Source organism: Athene cunicularia, assembly GCF_003259725.1.
Source record: "Athene cunicularia isolate RWA chromosome Z unlocalized genomic scaffold, athCun1 chrZ_part1, whole genome shotgun sequence".
In the NCBI taxonomy this organism is placed as follows: Eukaryota; Metazoa; Chordata; class Aves; order Strigiformes; family Strigidae; genus Athene; species Athene cunicularia.
Genome location: NW_020799142.1, coordinates 23,608,719 through 23,632,340, shown reverse-complemented (window position 1 = coordinate 23,632,340; position 23,622 = coordinate 23,608,719). Strand labels below are relative to the sequence as shown.

The 23,622-nt window shown below is 35.6% G+C and overlaps 1 protein-coding gene across 1 annotated transcript in view; it reads left to right on the top strand.

Moving 5' to 3' along the window:
- LOC113489686 (sperm flagellar protein 2-like) overlaps positions 1 to 23,622 on the top strand; it is a 64,729-nt gene that overhangs the window by 7,272 nt on the left and 33,835 nt on the right. The window contains exons 2-12 of the mRNA XM_026865632.1: positions 2,022 to 2,274; positions 3,990 to 4,160; positions 5,743 to 5,880; positions 6,921 to 7,000; positions 7,860 to 8,076; positions 13,701 to 13,889; positions 15,042 to 15,229; positions 16,751 to 16,919; positions 20,835 to 21,054; positions 21,507 to 21,637; positions 21,857 to 21,935. Of these exons, the coding sequence (XP_026721433.1) occupies positions 2,116 to 2,274; positions 3,990 to 4,160; positions 5,743 to 5,880; positions 6,921 to 7,000; positions 7,860 to 8,076; positions 13,701 to 13,889; positions 15,042 to 15,229; positions 16,751 to 16,919; positions 20,835 to 21,054; positions 21,507 to 21,637; positions 21,857 to 21,935 (1,741 nt within the window). The 5' untranslated portion in view covers positions 2,022 to 2,115. The remainder of the gene's footprint in view (positions 1 to 2,021; positions 2,275 to 3,989; positions 4,161 to 5,742; positions 5,881 to 6,920; positions 7,001 to 7,859; positions 8,077 to 13,700; positions 13,890 to 15,041; positions 15,230 to 16,750; positions 16,920 to 20,834; positions 21,055 to 21,506; positions 21,638 to 21,856; positions 21,936 to 23,622) is intronic.

Genomic DNA, 23,622 nt, shown 5'->3' with positions numbered 1-23,622 from the left:
TATTCGCGTTTCTGCTTTTGTTCCCGTGAAGGTTTCAACCTCCTGTAGGGGTTAGCTGTGATCTGAATGCCACATTTCTCTGGCTTAGCAGAGAGAAAAAGACAGCTAATGCCTTACCACAACAGAAAGACATGGATATATTGGACCAGGCCCAGAGAAAGACCCTGACAATTCCTAAGGTCTGTAGGAATCTGGCATACAAGGAGAGGGAGGAAGACTGTATGTGATGTTCTTTACCATGGTATTTCATTAATTTTTAAAGATAAATAGATGCTTTCACCTTTCTTCATTATTTTATTTTCTAATTATTACTGACATTGATCTTTTGAGAACTGTTGAGAATTGAGGCAAGATTTTCACAATTCCAAGATTCATTTTCTGCATATTAAATCAATTATTACTGTGTAATAGTAATTTTATGGTCCCGGAATCCTGCAAGAATGTGTACGTGCCTAATCTTACTTAACATCTATAAAGTAATACTCTTAAAATTTAGAGTGTGCTATTAAGGAAAAACATTATTATTCATAAATCAGTTGGTAAGCTGGCATCACTTTGTTTTGTTTTAACACAGTCCAAGGCAAGATCATAGATGCTGGGGTGGTGGTGGAAGAAACGTAGATTCATTTTTTAGGATACGCAACTGTAATCTAGAAGGCACTGACAGAGAAAAATGTTGGGTCATTGTGACTAACTAGTCAAGGTCTACTTACCTATATTAGCTGCTTATGTTTCACAGTTCTTGGACTTATAAGCAAAGGAATAATAATTGAGGAAGTGATGCTACTTTTTAAAAAGAAATACTATGGGAAAACTTTTTCCAGTTTTGCAGTCCATATTTAAAAAATAAAATAGTGAAGTTTTCACTGAACTCTTACAATGATCTTGAAATAAGATTTACAACATTTTTGTATTATGAGGCAAGGTTAAGAAGTTCCGTCTGGACTGATTACAGAACAAAAAATTAAGAGATGATATCACCACAGATTCCCAGTGCATGTGAGGTGATTTCTGACAATAGGGCTCACCTTAACCTTGACTCAATGACAGAAGAATATTCCGTAATTGTAAGCTGCAGTTATGTATAATTGTGTAAGAAATAAGGCAATGGACTATTACAGTGAGAATAATGAGCTCCTTGATTATTTCGTTTAGGAATAAGGTGAATACTGTGTTACCAGAAGGTATTATGTTAAAGTTGAACATTTTTGTAGAATTATGCTGTAGCTTTTCTGACCTCAGAAGCTTGTTGGTTTATGTGAAGGGATTACTGTGAACCCAAGTGATAGAGCAGTATGAAAAGCATGATGTTTTGTCTCAGATTGAAGTTATGGATTTGTTGGATTAAATTTGATGCGTTAATTGTGATACAGTAATAATTTATTGTTATTGGGTTTTGGCCTGTATATCTATTGATCTTGAGTGCTTCCACAGAAGAATCTACATATCAAGAGAAACATTACTTTGCAATCCACTATTTCAGTTTTGAATCTAAATTGCTTGTTGAGATCATAGTCTTTGTTTTCAACAGTACTTCAAAACCCATATGTCCATTTCTTCGTAATGGAGAAAAAATACGATGAAATGTTGTGTTAATAGATTATATAGACTATTAAAATTTCGTATATTTTGGCTGTTTAGAGCTCAAGTGGATTGATACAGTTAATCAGAAATTTCATTCTAACTCTGTACTTTTTTTGTGAATGGTATACAATTAGCTGCAACAGGGGGTGAACTTTTGCTGTCAGGTGCACTTTGTGTGTGCATGTATCAAGATTTATATAACCCAGTGTGTTCTCTATTTTTCCAAAAGTTGTGCCTAGTAGACCAATGCAGTTACATGTACTGCAGTACTGCCAAAGTGTGTATCACATTACTTTAAGGAAGTAATCTGTGGCTTTTTACCTTTCCTATCTGGATATGAGATAAATGTCATGACCATGCTTATTGCAGCAAGTTGGAATTGCAAGTAAGTTTATGTTCTGATTGTTGTTTTTTTGTTCTTGTTTTTAATCATATAGGGTTGCAAATGCAAAACTTAACAATTTTTCTCGCCTGGAGCCCACATTTCACCTCCTTGGTGTACAGTTTAATGAGAATGTGGCCCAAGACATCATGACAGGACAGCATGGAGCTGCAACAAAGCTTTTATATGAGTTGTATATTGCTTTAGAAAAAAAGAGGAAGGCAAAACTCACTGGAGTAGCCATGGAAGCAATGAGACCTGCAGCAACTGCAAAGCTTAAGTCTATTGAAAGTGTTTTGTATCGAGAGGTAACTAACTATGGCTATTTTATATAAATATATATCATAAAAGGTATTTACATTTACATATAGGATAAAAGATATTTACATGTACCTCTCAAGTATGTTGCATGCTTCTCCTCCCCACTTTCTAAATCTCCTATTCAAAACACAATACTTATATGGAAAAGAAGCAGTCCTTTGCTATGTCTTAGACATAGACAGTGGGATTACATGGTTTATCTGTGACTCATGAGGATATTGATCATATGTGTTTTGTGTTCCTTTATTTTGGCTCATTCTATGTTACCTGCTCTGTTTTAAGCTTTCTCCAGACTTAAGTTATGTATAGCAACAAAAGCTAGTAGTTGTTCAGCAGCTGCCATTTTACTCCTTAGATCAGTAGAGATTGCAGACTTTATTGTGGTCTAGGTATCAGACTAATTTCCCCTCCAGGAAACCTATTTATAACTGTGGTGAGCTTCGTGCCACAGTGGTTTGGTTCCTTCTGTTGCAGGTCTCTCCATTTATTTATACTACACTCCAGCCTGCAATAACCATGTGCTGAGTAATATAAAGAGGGAAAAACAAAGGGGAAAGAGAGTATTTAAAGAGGAAGTCAGTATTGATGTAGTAGATTCTGTTAAAGATGTTCTTCTTGTCTTCCAACAGTAATGTTCAGCATGTGCAGACCATAATTTGTTACCAGGATGAGCAATCTTTAAGAAGCTATATATCATTAATCAAATTTAACTAGGTGAAATTTCATTATTTTTTCCTGGCATACTTCCTGGAAAACAGTCTACAAGCAGAAAGTTTACCAAAAAGTTCAAGGAAAGTGGCAAACAGTTGAAACATCCCTTCACCTATAGTGGAATAACTTAAAGAAGATAAAACAACTGAGAGTAGCTCCTATCAATAGATAGGTTCAGAATGGCATTTCAATTGTAGGATATTTGAGGTTGGAAGGGGCCTCTGGAGGTCACTTAATCCACCCTCCCTGCCCTACGAAAAGTCAGCTAGAGCAGGTTGCTCATGGATCTTGTTCAGTTGGGTCTTGAATATCTCCAAAGTTGTAGATTACACAGCCTGTCTGGACAAATTGTTTATTACCCTTTCAGTAATTCTTTTTCCTTATGTTTAAGTTGACTTTTCTGTATTTCAGTTTGAATAGAATGGAATGTAGTTCCAGTAGGAAGGGACCTACGATGATCATCTAGTCCAACTGCCTGACCAATTCAGGGCTGACCAAAAGTTAAAGCATGTTGTTAAGGGCATTGTCCAAATGCCCCTTAAGCACTGACAGGCTTTGGGTGTCGACCATCTCTTTGGGAAGCCTGTTCCAGTGTGTGACCACCCCCTCAGTAAAGAAATGCTTCCTGATGTCCAGTCTAAACCTCCCCTAGTTCAGCTTTGAACCATTCCCATGTGTCCTGTCACTGGATACCAGGGAGAAGAGCTCAGCACTTCCCTCTCCACTTCCCCTCCTCAGGAAGCTGTAGAGAGCAATGAGGTCACCCCTCAGCCTCCTTGTCTCCAAACTAAACAAATTTTGGCATTGTTCAAGTTCAAATCTTCATGTTATTTTCAGTGGAGCTAGACTTGTTCGTCTGAAAAATATTCAACCATGTTTAGATGTTCTGTGTACATTAACACAGGAAAACACAGTTTGAAATAGCTATTGCAAAAATATAATATGGTTTCTTACTGTTTCTGACTCTTCATTGCTTGATGTTTAATTTTAGTGTCTGAAAACTTTAACGCCACGTCAGACTGATTTGCAACTGCAGCAGATTTCAGAGCAATTTGAAATAAAATCTAAGGCAATAGAAGATAAAATAGCTCGCATACATATTGCAGAACAACAGAAAGTTCAGAAGCTAAAAGAGGAACAAAGAGCCGAAGACATTGAAAAGGTGACTGCTTACTTTTTATAGACTTCTGAAGAAGTTTTTTCTTAAGGTCATGTACACAATGAGTTAGTTAAAGCCAGTGTGAATGCTTGTTAATTCTGTGCCACACAGTCATGTTTATACAAAAACAAAGAAAAAGGGTATGTATGGCAATCATTAATATGTAGATACAAAGTCAGTATAGTGATATAAGATCCTTAGCATCAATATTTAAAAATCATTTAATGTTAAATTGAGAGTTTTTGTGGGTTGTTGTTCATGGAAAATAGTTACAGATTTGAAGATGAAGTTTAAATTTCACAACTGTATGTGTTTAAGGTGTCCTTGTAAAAGAGGTTTGTGGCATACTTCATTTGTGAAGAAAAGATGAAGCATTGTTCAAAAGCAGGAAAAAGACACAGGGAAGGGGACCTATAGTGGGTATGACCTCAGAGCATCTTGTAGCTCTGTGTAGCTGTTCTGGTAAAGTAAAAAAGGTAAACTAAATTCTTAAGGTATGAAAACAGTCATCCAAAATACAGCCTGTAGTTTATATAGAGGAACTTGCCAGCTATTCAAGGGTTGATGAACCAATGAAAGTGAAGTTGACTAGTTTGAGAAGCATTTTATATAGCGAATTAAAGGGAGAGAGTCTTGCTGTGGTTATTTAGCTGTTCTATTGCCACTGCATGAGCAAGAATGAAAAAAGTCCCTTTGTGTATCTAGAAAATACAAGCAGTATCCAAAATATATATTTAAAAAAATATAAAAAATATTAATAACTTGATATATTACATATTAAATTTTTTAATATCTTTGACTTTTTGTAAAAAAACTTTTTCTCCACTCAATTCCACCTTTAACTGCATGCATCTGTAGTGCACTTTTAAATCGTATAATTTAAATGTTTGTTGCTTCTTGATCATCTGAGACTAATTTTTCAGTGGTAATATTGCCTAATGGTATTCTCAGTTTCTGTACCAGGAAGATGGATTCTCAGTTTCCATGATGAATTCTGACCTGAAACAGGTACCATACTAGAGCTAGAATTTAATACGAGTCCTTACATGCCTATTAGGCACTGAGCACAGACTGTTTTTCTTTACAGATGTGCTTCTATTGCTCCACACTATTTGTTAATGTAGACATAGCATTTATAGATGTATCATTTTCTGATAATTGTAGTTTAAAAATATATCTTCATCCTCAAATATTGAGAACATATACTAGTATATTGCTAAGCTGTCAAATTACTCAGAATGAAAAATGATTTAATTTAAAATGTATTTTACAACATCTACTTCTTTTAAAATTGTGATTTACAAGTACAGTGACTGAGAATATTCTTAAGACAAGGTTTAACTGTGGATGAAAGAGAAAGAATTTATTTGCTTTCATGGCATTTCAGTGATCCACTTGAATGAGAAAAAAGAAAGAAGGAAAAGTAGTTTGTTCAAGCCTGGAGCCTGATAAGCTCTTCTACTTTCTTCCTGGAAAACGTTTTTCTTTATGGCAGTTATATTTACTTCATCAATATATAGGTAGCGTATTAGGGCTGTATCTTGTTTCAACTCAAGTGTCTGAACACAAGATGTTGTATATTTAGCATCGCATAGGAAGAAGGAGACAAAATGAAATAATGGCCAGGATTCAAGCAGCCATTATACAGATTCCAAAGCCACCACCAAGCCACACCATAAAAGCTTCTGAAGCCAAAAAATTAAAGAAAAAAAGAGAAGCAGAGGTAACTATGGTCTATATTCTTTTAATGTTAATTATATGGACTTGCAAAACATTATTTCTGGAAGCATTTACACTTACAAATACTGTATTTGCACCATCCAAAAGCTGCTGACACAACTGTTAAAATGATACAGACTCAACCATTGAAAATTAGACTAAATATTAATTTGATTATGATTCTTCATTTGTTACTTAATAAAAATTTGGTTTGATGTAAGAGAAGGTTCTTACAGAATAAATACCATAGGTAGGTACTAATTTAATTGCTAACAGTATTTTAGCTTCTGGTCTACTGAGTAGAATATGTGAAATTAAAGCACTAATGTTTCTTTCATATTTGTGCATGATGAAGTTTTGCACCATAATTTATGAACTCTTCTGTAACATACTTTAAGACTGTCTGCTCTATCAAAAATGTTAGTAACAGCAAAAATTGACAATAGACTTGGATCCCATCAAGAGATTATATCAATGCACAATAAAAAAGATTTCAATATTATCTAGTGCTGAAGTGTACTTGGATTGTAATTTTACAGTTCATGGATTGTATTGTCATAAGGAGTGCAAATATTACCAGTTTCTATAACTATGCAACCATGACAGATGTATTTAAATATAGAATGTAGGAACACAATTGCTTGAGTAACTATCAGGGATAAATTCAAGCTACTAAATCTGAAGTGGATCATAGCCCAGAATATCTTGTTTCAGATCCCTAAATGGTGGGAATTATATAGACAAGTAGAGTCCTATGTAAAATAAGAATTATACTGCAGAATTAATAGCTGCAAAATCTTAGGATTTTCTGGCTGGTAGACATAGGATTCTAAGAAGAGGGGAGGGGAAAGGAAATGAAATATAGAAGAAGGAAATAGTCTTGCCTGTTTTCTTGATCTAACTGATGCTTAAAATAATTTCAGTGTAAATATTTCTGTTGTACTAACATGACAAAAATATTGCCCTAATACTTAGTCTCTTGAACCTTCCTTATGATGCTTTGTGAAGAGAAAAGAAACATTAAATTTTGTCTTATTTCCTCAGGACACATACAAGGAGATTAAAAAGTTTGAGAAGTCTGTGGCAGGAAATGCCTCTGCAGTACACAGCCAAGTCACTGGCGGGTAATATTTGGATTTTGGATTGTTAAGATTAATCAGGTTCCTACCTCAGATACCTGTTATCTATGTAGACAGCTGCTTGGGCAATATGTAGTAGCTTGTCTAGTTTAAGCTGTGACTGTCTTTTGAGCAATTGTCCCACTAGCACTCCAAATATTCCAACTCCAACACCATTACAGTATTTTTACTTCACCTTTGGCTCAAGCTTCCTGCTCTCCTTTTTGCCATATATGCAGCAATGAAGGACACAAAGTGCATCTCTGTTCATTTCAGTCATTGAGTGTGTAAGGTCAGTTAGACTTGCAGAGAGACGAGAATGGTTGTGGATGTACATAAATGATAACACTTTTCAAAGAAAATATAGAGAAACAGCCTTTCTACTTAGACTTATCTGTATGTTGATTTATTTGCGAATTATTTTCAGTAATAGTCATTCTGTCATCTTTAGTGATATGTATACCATACTCAGAAGAGATGGCACTCATGCATACTGCTGTGTGTAAACAACCTGTCATTAATAGATCTGCAAAACTGCACTCAGAATGTATGGATATATTCAAGAGTAACTCATCATTCTTCGATATTTTGTGAGCTATCCTTATTTTCTGTTTCTGCAGAATATGGCTTCATAATATCAAATGAACTAATTGTTGGCTCAAGTCGGTGCTGGAGCCCTCCTCTGGACTTAGTAGTCATTGTGGGGCACAGACACATGAAGAAGTAGCCACAGTGCCCACAAAAAGTGCTACTGTACGTTTGTCAGACGTGCACATAACCATATACATATCTCTATGAAAACACCTCTAAGAACCATAATTCCTGTAAAGTCAGTGATATTTTTCTTTTTAATCTTTTCAATCAGTGATATACAGCAATCACTGCAAACACAGAAGTTGCAAGAAACATCTCTAGAAACTACAGCACAGACTGCAAATGAGCTGTTAAATATTTATTCAGATGATGAATATATAAGGAAAATTCAAAACCGTTTAGAGGAAGATACGTTTGCTAGAGAACAACGAGAAAAGAGACGACGAAAAATGCTAATGGAACAGTTAATAGAACATGAGACTGAGGAGGTGAGAAAATGTATGCTGAAGTTTATAACTCATGCACAATTTAAGAATTTGCTGACAAATGTAAAAGAACAGTGTTTTTGGAGGGTTGAATAAAATCTGGAGGAGATAAAGGGATATATATACACTTACCTCAGGAAAAAGCTTTTATACCAACTATTGTCTTTCCTTGGAAAATATAGAAGGTTGTTCATTCTTTCTTACCACCTTTATGTCATACTTCATTCTTATAAATTGTAAAGGATCAAAGGAAGGCAGCAGAGCTAAGATTATTAAAATTTCATTGAAGACCACCCCCCCAAAGTTGAGCTTTAAATTATCAATATGTATATTGGTTCTAAAGAACATACTTATTACAAAGCAACAAATATGGCATTCCTTGGTTGAAAACCTCTATTTACAAGTCTGTCATGTAAATTTTTTGATCTGGACTGAATGAATTCTGAAGTGATTGTGTTGGGTGATATGAAGAATCAAAACACTTTGCAGATCAAAGCTTTAATTTTTAATGTGTCTCTGGAGGATGTCTATGTTGTGTCTGAAAGTGGATGTTGCATTTGAATCCTGTCCCATAAAGCATAAGGCTTTTCAGATTCTTCCTCATACACTCATTCAAAAAGCAGCTCTTAGATTACTGACTTCAGGGATCTTCTCTTTTGTAATGATTGTATCAAAACAGAAACTCACTGGGTTTCTATGATTTCTAGTTATCTTTTAACTTAGTGTTACACTGTGAATCCTTAGCTTAGTTCATATGTGTTCAATCCAGTATAGATGAGCCTGTCTCCACTGCTGTTGCATAAAATAATAGCACTTCAGATGTGTGCATCTCTGAAAGGGAAAGTATGAAATGACATGTGTATTTATTTATTGGCTTATGACATCTGGAAATGTTTTTGGAGTTAAGAAAAAAAAAAATTGTTGGGGTAGGCGTCTAAGTGTTAGATGACTTCTTAAGATCTATCCCAGACCTGTATTCTATGAAAAACACCTGTAGTGGTTTAGATGAAGAGTCTGTATATCCATGTATGCTGTCTCTGAGTTCTCATTCAAAGATATTCTATATCATGTTCTTGTTCATATGCATAGCCCATGAAGAAGTTTTACAACCCAGTTGTCTGAAATCACTGTAGTCCCAAAACTTGCTCTTTATCTGCTCTTAGCTGTTGCAGCTCCAGCACAGTCCCAACATCCTGAACTAGTGGTTCTGGTAACCGTGGCTATCAGCTGATTGCCATGTGTCCAGCAGCAATCACTGGGGCATTTGGTGGATACAGTAGCTCTAAGTCAGCAAAGCCAGCCAGTGCTCTCAAGACGTCAGGCAGCTGGTCCATCTGTGGTTGTAGTACAACCCTTGTCAGTTTGAGATGGAGGAGTTATTGCAATGTGCTGTCAATCAGACTGGCTCCAGTGAGGCTCCAAAGCAAGGCAAAAGTAACAACAGTATTCCTAACTTCTCAAGAAGAAAAATCAGTGTGGATATAGAAACAATCAAAGTCACAAACTGCAAGAATTAGGAAAGACAAGTGAGCAGTTGACTACAACAATATTCTGACCAGATTAGAGAATCTACTTAGTAGTAATTTGGTTCTAAATTAACAGACAAAGAAGTGTATGGCTGGAATTCTGTGAGATTTCAAAAATTAGGTGTTGTTTGATTTTAGAGAAGTGTGAAGCAAAGTGACATTATTTTCTTTAAAAAAATATATACAAAGGAGTTGAAAATTACTTTCTTCCTCCATTAAACATTGAATGAGAAAGGAACGAGAAAGGATTTGCAGACTGAAATTGCAGCTTTCTTGTAAACACTAGGGTTAGATTTTTACCTATACTGCATAAAACTTGAATACAGGGCATGGGATTATTTAGAGTCAAATGAATTTCACCCCTCGAGTGTGCTTTAGTGTGTTTCATGTCCATAAGTATAAATCTCTACTAAATGAATCTTGTTTAAATTTTTGAGTTTTGGCACACTACAAGTTGGAGCCTGGGAGAAAAAATACTTTACAATGACACGACAATCCTCTACGTGAAGTACGGGGGTGATGCCAGTCAGATTTTCAGAGGCAGGAGTGGAAAGTACTTGACAGTAACATGGCTTCATCCCAGTTGTATCTTTGATCTCCACCATTTCAACAAAGTATTTATTCTAAGCACTCATTTTTAAATACTCTGTTCCGGTTTTATCTCTCTGAATTAAAAAAATTATCAAGAAGAAGTTAACATCAGCAGTAAATTGGGAAGATGAAAACAGGAGGGGAAATGGATTGTTACATTGCTTGTCAACCAAATAGATTTATGTATGCCAAGTTGTAAGTTTTCATGATAAAATTTATGACTACACAACAGGACAGAATTGTTTCATTTGTATGTAAATTAAAAAAGGAAATGAAAAAAATAGAAAAACGTGATATAGTAATTACGTATGAGCAACATGAAGCGTAAACACATTAATATTTGGCCACTGGATGCCACTGTTGTCTCAAGTAGGTAAATGGAAAAAAAGTGTGTCTTATGCTTTCTCGGTAGGGATTTTTCAAATTATTACTATGGAGCAGGTCCAGAGGAGGCCATGAAGATGATCAGGGGGCTGGAGCACCTCCCCTGTGAGGACAGGCTGAGAGAGTTGGGGTTGTTCAGCCTGGAGAAGAGAAGGCTCTGGGGAGGCCTTATGGTGCCCTTCCAGTACTTAAAGGGGCTACAGGAAAGATGGGGAGGGACTCTTTATCGGGGGGTGTAGGTAGGGATAGGATGAGGGGGAATGGCTTTAAACTGACAGAAGGTAGATTTAGATTAGATATTAGGAAGAAATCCTTTACTATGAGAGTGGTGAGACACTGGCAGTGTTCAAGGCCAGGCTGGACGGGGCTTTGAGCAACCTGGGCTAGTGGAAGGTGTCCCTGCCCATGGTAGGGGTTTTGGAACTAGATGATCTTTAAGATCCCTTCCAACCCAAACCATTCTATGATTCTATGTCCCTTTTATGATATTTATGATTTCTTCAGACACTGCACAGTACTCTGTGCAGAAGCTGATGTAAAATGTTAGGTCCAAAAATAGTGTTACCATTTTATCTCCTGATATGTCCAGAAGTGTCAGAACTTTTCAGCTTTAGTACTTTGTCTATTCCTGTTTGTATGAAAGATAGCTACCAATGCTTCACTTTGGTGTTCTGAATCCTAAATTAACCATTGTGTAGCTTTAAGTTAATTGCATTTTTATATATTCCTGTTCCTCAAAAATTTTCTGCTGGCGCTTTTTAGGCCGACTCAACATGTCAAATATTTGATCACTTAGAATATCAAAGTTCTCTACCCTTCAGTTAACAAAGAAGAGGTCTCTTTTGGCTGCTCTGAAGTGTTCTAAAGGAGCATTTTCCCACTCCTTTATAAAGAACTCATTCACCTATATGAGGTGCTTTGATTTCTCACTGGTCCAACTACTTACACTGTACAGTTGATGGTTTGAGTATGACAAATGACCACTCTCTAAGGGTGGCTCCTTCAATCCCCTGCTAATTAAGAATTAAACATCCGTTTTTGTCTGGTGAAGTAGTTATTGCTGTACTAATCCATTGTTGAGGATAAACAGTTGCAAGTAAAGAAAACAGTGAAGGATATTTTATTTTAATAGGAAACAAAGCCTGTGCATCCTCTACTCTTCTTTGAAATGCTAATGGAATACTAGGTCCAAAGTAGCAGTGAATAGAACTGAAGCAGCAAAGAGCATCATGTCTCCTTTTATTGCCTTGACTTCATGAATGTAAGAGACAAATGGGCAGATTAACTCTTCAGTAGACAGTGCTACTGGAAAATTTTATCACCTATACTGTATCAAATGATGCATAGCCTGAATACAAAAATATAAACTACACATGAAGTTGTTACTATTGCATAGTTTTCCATTTCAACTACGTGCATGATGATAATTCTGTGCATAGAAAAATATTACAAACAGTACACTACAAATAGAGTACAAATAAAATACATTCAAAATTAGATCCTTATTTTGTGGTAAGCTTTGTAGAGAGACAATATTTTGTGCAGGTGAAGTACTCTGGGATTAAAACCTGAGATGACCACATATTTGCCATTAGAGCTATCATGCAGTGTCAGGAGATTCAGTGCTAGGAAAGGGGAGTGCAAAGCTCACATTTTGGCTAAAAAAAGCAAAATGTTGAGGGATTTTTATATGTTTAGTCTTTTCAGGTCACCAGTATTCAATTGGAATGTACTTCATTCCCATGTAAAGGCAAAGACACTTAAAAATATGAAGAGAATTTTGTTTGAAAAATAATGGCTTCTCCCTAACATCAACATTAAAGATAAAAATTATTTAGAAAGTTGTTGTTCTTATTAGTGCAATTAAAATAGCCAAATTTTGCAGCTTTGCATTAGAAATCTGTTACAGATGTCCTGGTTGCACTGTGTAGCACAGATCTAGACATTTTTGTGGAGTTGTTTCATAAATAATATGATAATATGTAATAAAGTTTGATTTTTTCATTTGTAGGTGAATTTATGTAATGTGTTCTGCCCTCTCTGCCGCAGGCAGCTGATGAAAAATAAACCAGATTAAAAGAAAGTAGAAGCAATATTTTAATTTGTTTGATTTTTTTGTACTATTACTAACTGCCTTACCTGTTCCACTGTTCTTAGGAATATTAATTTGAAATCTCCAGATCAGTTCCCAATTTAGGTCCTTAAATTTTAACATATTTCATAGCAGTTTTGCTGCATCTGAAACAAATGTCCAGGGAATCAGAAATTTCCTCTTAAAATTCTGCTGTAGAAATGATATTTGGCAATAGAGCTTGAAAGGCAAGCTTTTTCATAGAACTCAGAAGTAGTTCTGGACTGTGAAAGAAGGGAGGCAAAGCTTTAGATACCAAGAACAGTCTAGAGAAGTGTAGTAGTGAGAAGATACTATTATGTTTTGACAAGTATTTTGAAAATTAAGAGTCTACAACTCTTAAAATGTCTGTGCACATCAATTTGCTTCAAGCACTGATTCAGAATTGTTTTCTTACAGTACCAAATATGGGGTTCTATTCATGTCCTAGTTAAACCACTGAAATTGTTACCTGGAAATCTTGTATCTTCCTCTGTTCTGAATGCTTCCTCATATTCCCAGTCTCCTGAATGGAGGAGAATGGAGAATGTAATTACCCAAATCTGAAGAAAGAGGGAAAAAATTCAAACCCATAGGACAATAGACTGGATGAAGGATCCAGCAGAGTATGGCTGAGGATGGGGACTGGTGAGGAGCAGGGATAAGTTAATGATTTGAGGAAAAGTTATATCTTTACATACAGAAATCAATTGTTTGAAATGTGCAGAAGTTGCTTTGCACACAGGAAATATCCAAGTTAAAATTGAGTAATCTGAACAAATGTTTTTACTGAATCTCAGTTAAGACATATTTAGAATTCACTTCCATAGTTCTACGTTCTTACATTGTTTGCAGAAATAGTACTCATAAATAGGTATGTATCCAGATTTATATATCAAATGAGCTGGTAAATGCTGATATATGACTCCACTCATATTTCTCATATGAGACACTGATGAGATGTCTATGAGATAGTTTATAAGCTGTGCTTAATACTATTATTTGTTATCTTTTAGGAGGCTTACCAGGAGGAGCAACTTATTTACAGGCTAATGAGACAATCTCAACAGGAGCGGAGGATTGGAGTTCAACTCATGCATGTTCGACATGAAAAAGAGGTGTTAAAACAAAACAGAATTTTCAGGGAAAAACAGTACGAAGAAAGACGACTGAAAGAATTCCAGGAAGCTCTTGATAGAGAAGCGGTAAAAGATTATCTGCTCCTTGAATTGCTGCAGGACTGTTACAGTACTTTCCTGTTATAAATGAAATTTGTATTGTCAACTGTTAGAATTCAGGACTTTTCTAGGGGCAGTGTGATTTAATGATGAATATATTCTTTAGGGGTTAATATATTCTATAAGGGATAAAGCTGAGCAACTTAAAGTGTGATTTTGATCTTTTCTTTCAAACTAATATTAACTTTGTAAGAAAACATCTCTGTATGCTGTTTAAAAGGCACAGAGGCAAAATGACAAAAGACAATGACAAAAACTTGTTTCAAGAATCATGTTTTTAATTTCCTTTAGATGTAATTTTTTAACATCCATTTTTGACAAATGCTGGAGGAGCTTCACTCATGGGTGCTAATTTCTACCTGGATCTTGGAGCTGATTAGTAAATTAAAAGGATTTCTAATCCTGTGGGAAACTGCCAAGTGCTATGCTCATAGTAGGCTGTAATGTGATGGTAGAAATCTTACGTTGCTTTTGCCAAAAGCAATTAGCAGCTCCAAATCCTCCAACACTGCTGGAGTCCTGTGTAATCAGCAGCTATAGCTCCTGATTTCATCTCTTTGAGTACACTTTCTGCCAAAACGAACACACCATCACATGAACTACTGATAATTTTCTACCACAACCAGAAATCTTTCTCAAAGATTGAACAGCATCAATAGTATTAGATTATTTGCAGATCAGAATCTTGTAAGTTAAATTACTTGACACATACTCTAAATGAGTATTCCATTGTGTGTTTCAGTGGAACTAAGCCTTTACCAATGCATCTGCATAGTTGTTCCTTAGAAAGAGTAGAGAGCATAATTTCATGTTTCCCTGCCCTCTAAGCACTGAATATGTTCTCAATCAGTTTATCATGAAAGAGGTAATATGTTTCTCCTTTATTTCATTATATTTTAGCAGTTAAAAATCAAACAAACTGGAATTTATAGAATGACTAAAAATTTTTATATTTCTCTATGTGTTAATCTTTTTGCTGACTATCCAGCTCTGGTGAGAGTCTAGCTGTTTTCATTTCTTGACTTAAATGAATAAGTTAATTTTCTTTTCCAGGACTGTGCACTTCTGCACTTTCATTTTCTTTACAATCTCAAATTTACTCTTTAAAAAAAATTCTAGGCTCTTGCAAAACAAGAAAAAATTGATCATGAAGAACAAATTATCAAAGAAAGAGAATGCCATGAGAAAATTGCAGTTGAAAGAGCTCAGGCACGTTATAAAAAGCATTATTCTATATGTTCGGAAGTGGTTGACCAAATTATTGATTTGTCCACAAAAGTAGGAGAATATCGTCTACTGACAAACAAGTGAGTATGGTAGCTGTTAGGTAAAAATAACAGCCATTAGGTTAGATTCTCAAACATCAAACTTTTCGCAACTTGAATCCTTAGGAGACTAAAATCTGTCAGTTCTACAGCCCTAGAACTACTGATTGCTTTTTTTTTTTTGTGAACAAATTCATTAGTTTAAAAGTTAAAAACTGAGTGGTGCTTATCTCATTCTCATAGATACCTGCACTAGCTGAACAATTCAAACCAGAATGAATTTCCTAACATGTATCAACCTGCCTGGACTGTCCTAAATAGTAGCAATTCAGTCCAAAATCTTGTAACTTGTACATGCTGTGATTCCCTCTTCTGATGTGCCCTAATTGCACAGGGTTTCTGGGAAGGTCCTAAAAAAGCAGTAACCTCCAAGTGTAGGATTGTTTCGAAAACCACAGAGTGGGGTATTGCTGTTGTTCTTTCATTAGTATTCAGTGGTTTAGACTATGGGGTAAGGCTTACAGCGTGAGAAAGTTTGCCAAAATCTTAGTTGCCTTTTAGTATAATTCTGTGTTAAAATAATAAAGCTGTAACCATATGAAATACATATGATTATGTTTTATGGACATTATGTAAATTTAGGCTCAGTAAGTACATGATAAAATAGTCAGCTTAGACACAGTTCAGTGACAATTTGAAGATTGCCTTGTCTGACACAGTCATGGTTCCAGTGTCAGCTAGTATCATGTTTGCTTGTACTGAGTGGTGCACAATATGTGCAGATATTTGAAATACCTTTCTAAAGTATGCATATCAAGGTTGTATCTACATTTACTTTCACTATAGGTGTGCTTTGTCTGTCTTTCCATGCACTTAATTGTGCAGGATGCATGTAACAGGTATTCAATTATTTTTGAACAGCACATGCAGAGTTTATTTAAAGCTATAACACTAAAGTATCTACAAGCACTACTAAGAAAAAGGAACTCCAAATTGATGTAATCTTAAGAAATAGTAGAGACTTTCATTTTGATAATTTGTTAAAATTAAGCTGTTATTTGTTTATTTGGCAGACATAGAATTCTAATGTGACATATGTCAGCATCCTGTTTGCATTTAGCTTGCTACTATATGCAGTTTATCTGGTTTTATATGCATATTTTCCCTTTCTAAAAGAAAAAAAATTACTGTAATTACTCATATCACTCTGAATTAATTTTAGATTCCAGGAAAAATATAGATTTTTGGTGAGAGGAGACTTTAACCCAAAAAAGGGAAGAATATTTTGAAACAGGGAAAAATCGCTGTAGCAAAACTGTTACTACATAGCTCTGCCAGCCAAATACTGTGTGATAACACATTTGTGAAAATACTGAAGCCTACAAGTGCCTGTGGCTGTCATATAAGTAAGAGAGCACTTATAAAAAGCTCTAATAATTATAGAAAGCATTATAAACTATATCTAGTTTAACATTTACTTGTTTCATGATTCTGATTCTTGTAAATATGGATTCCCTTAACACCTTCAATCTTTATTTTGTAACCTGTTTTTTTCTTCTACAGCAGAATACCATTAAAAGTGATGCTTGATTGGAAGGAATTTTTTTTTAATGGAAAACCAATGTATGAACAAGCCTCAGTTCAACCTTTACAAAATGATCTGAGCCCAGAACAACTTGTAGAGCTGAATAAAATGAATCTGTTAGATGAAAAAGATTATGGTGAATACAAGGTACATCAGACTGATAAGACATAATGGATGAAAATACAGCTTGATGTTTCATAATCAGATATTTTGTTGTGAAGTTTTATTTTGTTCTTTCACTAGTTTCTGATATCAGATCTTGACGTGCATTTTCTTTACATTGCCTGAGGTTGTATATGAAATATATGGCTATATTCTATGTTAGTAGCACTGGATCACTGGTGCTATTTTAAAACATTGCTAATTTTATTCCTGTATATGACATTGGTCATATTTCTCTCCTGAGTTCATAGGACCAACATGTTAATTGCAATGCAATTAATTTTCAGCTAATTGGAATTTGAAAGTGTGGTTAAAGCTACCATATTTGAAAATGCGACAGAAAATAACCAGCAAAAGCAAGTAAAACAAAATATTATATCTGTTACAAAACCTAATAGTCTTAGTTTCAGCAATTTTAAGTGAAAGCTTTATTTATTTTAAGATGGTAAAATTTATCAACAGTCCTGGCTGACTGAGGAGGTCCCGACAGATTGGAAATTGGCCAATGTGACGCCCATATATAAGAAGGGTAAGAATGATGATCTGGGAAATTACAGGCCTGTCATCTTGGCTTCAGGTGGGGATGAGTCACTTTAACGAAGTAATGAGTGATAGGACAAGAGGGATTGGCCTCAAATTGTGCCAGGGAAGGTTTAGACTGGATTTAACAATGCCTTTCCAGAAGGTGTTGTTAGGCGTTGGAATGGGCTGCCCAGGGAGGTGGTGGAGTCCCCATCCCTGGAGGTGTTTAAGAGTCAGGTTGACATAGCACTTAGGGACATGGTGTAGTTGGGAACTGTCAGTGTTAGGTTAATGGTTGGACTCGATGACCTTCAAGCTCTTTTCCAACCTAGATGATTTTGTGATTTGTGAATATCATTAAAAATGGCTGACATTTTTGTTAACCTTCTGTTAGAATACAAGTAACTATTTTTCAAGGTGCCTTAAAACTTTTCTTCCACTTTGCAATACATTAGTGTAATTTAACAAATGAAAGATAAAGAATGAATGTTTCCATGTTAAAATGTATTGTACAATTTTTTCCAAATTACATTAACAGTGCTTTTCTTTGGAAAAAAAAAAAATCCCACTACATATTTAGTCTTTTCAAATGACCTGTGTAACTAGAATATGGCAAAATCATGGCAAATAACCTGTCTTTGACCTGTTGGGAAATTATAACTGCAGTGTATAATATCTACTTCCTGAACCAACTGGTACATTTTCTTTTGCAAGGAGTATAAATGTTACAAGTTTCTGTGGTGAATGACTGACAGCTCAATTTACTTTGTTGTCAATATTAATATGTTTTCCTGATTTGTTTATTTATAAGGTCCTTGTTCAAACCATATCAATGCATGTAATGAATTTCACGATAACTTTCTTTAGGGGGAAAAAGACATATATACATGACCAACAGGGAGGACATATAGGATAGACAGGCAGGAAACAGTGGAGAGAACTAATAAAAATTAAGTTTTTCATCATATTGTTGTTTATGTTACAAAATCTTCTCTAGATGTAAGGGCACTGAAGGTTGCAAGCATTTAATGACAGATTAAGCCTCCTTTTCACTACCAGCCTGTTTCAAATGCATTCACATAATTAATTTTTTTTGCAGATGTTGTTATTGTTTCTGTATAAGAAACTGATTCATATGACATGTCAAATTGTTGGCAGTTTGTACTTATGTCTTCTAAAAACCCAATGAACAGCTAATACCTTCAAAGTGTTCTAGATTAAAGTCTATTGGCAGGGTATTCTGACAAATTTTATGCCGATTTTCTTAAGCCTTGAGAAAAAAAAGCCCTGCACCACATGTTGGCATCACAATAATACTAAATTTACATTAGGAATACTGACTAGAAGTGTCAAATATATAAAATACAAGAACAAAATACTGTGCTATCAGTCCATTGCACATTCCACATTAGATTGAGTTTGAAAATATTTGGAAGCTGCCACATCGTCAGTTATGGCTAATCAATTAATAAATTAATGGAATCACGCATAACAAGCATAACATAACTGCTGAAAATATCAAATAATTTCCAGTTTTGATTGAGAGTATTAACCAGGAGTTACGTAACTGGCACCTGGATACCTGAAAACTTGTTTCTGACAGGTAAGCTACTTTAGCTCAAGAAAGGTACAGTCTAGCAATCTTCTGGTCAAAAGGACAAGAAATATGAAAGGTGAGTACTTCAAATGGGGAGCCCATTCCATTTGGAATTCATTTTTCCTACAGGTCTGATAGAACTTAAAATAACTGATCCATCTCTACTTACATGTTTAAGGAAGACTTGTTCAGATAGGTCAAGGATTTGGTTTTTTTAAGCCTGTCTTTTCAATTATGTGTTAAGAAGTACATTTTCTGAGATGTATTAGAGAGGGGAAGGATTTTGTTTGGGTTTTTTTACTGATTAAAAATAGATTGTATTTTAATTTAGAGTTATAAGAAGTTACATTGTGTTGTTCTATGTAATGCACATATGTTCAAAATCAACACCGATAAAGTTTTGTTAGCAAAATGTATGCTGTGGCAATATATCATTCCTGGTAGTAAGTTCAGGAAAAAGCTGCATATTCTTCCTGGAACATGAATTCAAAACATTTTCCAGTAGAACTTTGAAACTGGTTGCTTCTGTTGATGGTGATTAAATATTTAAGTTATAGAATGGTAAAGTTTAGGTTGAAAGGGATATGGAGGTCATTTAGTTCACATTCTTTGCTCAAAGCAGAACCAACTTCTGAGTCAGATAAGGTTTTCAGCACCTTGTCTGGTCAGCTTTCAGGTATTTCCAAGGATAGAGATTCCAGACTCTCTATGCAACCTGTTACTGTGCTTTACTCTCATTGTGAACTTTTTTCTTCTTTTTTTTTTTTTTTTCTTATTTGGAATTTCTCTTACTGAAACATTTGATTTTGCCTCTAAACCCTTTATTGTGCACCCCAAATGAGGAACCAAGCTAGAATCTGATTGGGAATATTAGTCAACATATCTTCCAAACAGCTGTTTAGTAGCCTGCACCCAAATAATAAGTAATACAGGACTAGTGTTATCCTGCATACTAAAATGTTCTCTTTTAGCTTCTCATAGCATAAACTGCTCATCAGGACTTTGATAGTGTTATAAGATCCAATAGTGGTAGAGTATATATTATAATGTGAACACAATTCTGTGTTCAATTCTTTTGACTGCATCCTTCCATTTTTATCTTTCTTCCAATGTGATTGTCAGTAAGAGTATATTTACTGACAAAACCTCATTAAGCTATATTCTGGTAACTCATACCACTGATAAATTTTTATTGGTCTCAGAGTAGATGAACTAGAAGTTTGTATTCAGTATTTCCTTCCCTTAAAATTATTTGAATTATATGATGGTTTGTTTGGTTTGGATTTGTTCAGTGTTGTTGGTTTTTGGGGGGGGGGGGGGGTTTTCTTTTTTTTTTTTTTTTCTCTATTGAATGTGTGTTAGGCAAGTATATATATTTGAAATATTTGTCCATAAAATTTTCAAATATTTTATGTGTGATACTGGGCAATAATGTTGCCCAATTTTTAGAGTGCTGAATATTAGAAAGCTGGGCTTCTATTAAAAAAATCTGCTACTGATTCATTCTCTGGTATTAGTGAAATGATTTTTCATGTTTATGAAACTAAAAAAAAAAAGGAGTAGGAGTACTTGTCTCTCATCTAGGTATTAGTGAATATTGATAAATGCTTAATAATTGTGAAAAAATATAGCTTTTAACGAGGGTCTATTTTAAAAAAAATATTTAGTACTATGGAGATTTGGTTATTGTATGTATTGTGTTTGTATATAAATACATATATCTAGAAAGATGAAAGACAAGGCGTATTAACAGATTATTTGGTAATTTGTCATTTATACAGAGTATGACAGGGGAATGGTGCCCAACAGAAGAGAACAGTGTAATCAAACCTCCTCTTAATAATAACATATTGGGTCACGTGCTTCGCAGACTGATGGAGATTTTCTATCCTCCAAAACCCAAATGTTCACCACCTGTATTTCCTCCGTTTCCTATTAAGGGATGTATTTTGGGAAAACTTTTTAGTGGAAAAACCACCTGTGTAAAGTTTATTGAAAAAGGTAGAGATACGTTTAAAAAACCTAAACTTCTTAAAAATCTTTGTGTTAAAATCCTATCTTAAAGTGAAAATTGTTTGTGCAAATTCTTGCATTACTATTCCTTGAACCTCAGATGCATCTGTATTTTGTAGGGGTTGGTTGCATGTCATCCATTATCTTCCAAAATACGATTAAAAACATCTGAATTTGAATATAGTGTTAAAATATTATTACTTCTGCATTGAGAATTTGAAAATGCTTTTGGCAAACTTCTCTGGGGATGTTTGTTATAGAATAGATAAGCAAGATAGCTGTGACTGTAGGTACACACTGTGCAGTGGTTACAGAGAAGACAGTGGAAACAACTTATATCAAAAGCCCGAACAAAATCATTAATTTAATTTACAGTAATAGTGTCTCTGTATGTAAGCTCCACTTGAACTGTAAGGTTATCTAATTTTTTTGTGTATTAGTTTGCAATATTCAGGTATTATGTGTTGATACTCTGGTTCAAGAGGCTATCCAAGCTTTTCTTAAAAATGAAATGAGAGGTGAACACAGTGTGATTCCACAAGAAGCAGAGAGTTCTGGAAAACAAAATGAGGTAAGCATTTTTGTTAATTTTGGTTTTGGCTCACACAGGGAGATGAGAATGAAATATATAAGGAAGAAAGCATATTATTACAAATTTTTACTCAATTTCAGACTTAATTTTAAATTTTTGACTTACAAGACTTAAACAGTCAGTTTGTACTGGCAGGCTTGTTTTTCCTGTAATATGTAGTTTCCTTTCTAATCCATTTCCTTTCATAATTGATACAAGGTCCAGGAGAAATTATCAAAATCACCACCGGAACATCTAAAGAAAATCCAAACAGAATCACCTATCAATGGAACCAAAGGTGTGTATATATTTTATTTATATATGTGTATATATGTATATATATTTGTAAAATTTAATTTCAATTCTTATTACATTGAAATGGCAATTTCCCTTTCTCTTCTACATTTGAGGTAGTATCCATGACATCTGAGTTTTCACAGTAGTTTCCATTATGAATTTCCTGTTTCCACGCATTCCTACTGTCTGGGAACAGCAAGTGCAGTCTGCTTCATGAAGGAGGGTGAGCTAGGTGACAAGGGCAATAACAAAGCAGGAAGTGCCAACATTCACCAGCAAGAGTGAGGATATTGACTGAAGTCAGGGTCACTGTAAGGTCCAGAGACATTGATCAGCCCGCACCTCAGTCTGGTGATAGCCCATCAATTCTGCCAATGAATCAAGTCTGAGGTCAAGCTGGGAGCTCAAGTTAGCACATGTGGATTGGGGTCAGAATCAAGTACACAGGACACGGGGTGCAGACATCGCTTCTACACAGCTGTAATGTACCACAGGCAGGGTCCAGGATGAGAGCTTCAGCCTGAAAGCAGCTTCCAAAGGAAGGAAGAGCAAGCCCTCACCTCTGGTCATTTTACCTTTCTCTACAACAGATCTTACCAACAAAGAAACTGACATTGGTATAAGCCACCTATACTCAGAATCACAGGATGATTGAGGGTGGAAGGGACCTCTGGAGATCACCTAGTCCAATCATCCTCCTCAAAGCAGGGTCACTACTGCAGTTTGTTCAGGAATATGTTCAGTTGGATGCTGAACATCTCCAAGGAGGGACACTCAACAACCTCACTGAGCAACATGTTCCAATATTCTGTAACTTTACAGTTAATATTTTTACGTTTAAATGGAATTGTCTGTGTTTCAATTTGTGTCTGTTGCCTTTTGTTATTTTTCTTGGAACTGCTAAGAAGAGTCTGTCTCTGTTTTCTTTACTCTTCTCCCCACCCCAGATATTTCTAAACATTGATATTTCCCCTCAGGCCTTTTCTTCTCCAGGCTGAACAGTCCCAGCTCTCAGTCTCTACTCTATGCCAGATTCTTCCAGACCTTAGGAATTGTCAGGGTCTTTCTCTGGGCCTGGTCCAATATATCCATGTCTTTCTTGCACTGGGGAGTCCTGAACTGGATGCAGCACTCCAGATGTGGTCTCACCAGTGCCATCTCTTTTTAATGTGATCAGGACACTGTTGGTCGCCTTTGCTGCATGGGCACATTGCTGGCTCATGATCAACTACTTCTCCACCAGGGCCTCCAGGCCCTTCTCTGCAAAGCTGCTTTCAAGACAGTTGGCCCTCAGCTGGTACTGAAGGCACGGGGTTGTCCTCACCAGAAGCATTTCCCTTTGCTGAACTTCATGACATTTCTGCCAGCCCTTTTCTCCAGCCCATCAAGGTGCCTCTGGAGGGCAGCACAGACATCTGGTGTATCAACCTCTCCTTCCAGTTTTGTATCATCTGGAAACTTGCTGAGGGTGTGCTCTGTCTCATCATGCAGGTCATCAGTGAAGATGTGAAACAGTATTGGTCTCAGAATCAGCCTTTGGGCTACACCACTAATCACTGACTGTCACCTACACTTCACACAGCTGATCACAAACCCCTGAGCCTGGCAGTTCAGCCAGTGTTCAGTCCACCTCATTCTCCAGTTACCTAGTCCATACGTCATCAGTTTGTCTATGAGAATGTTAAGAA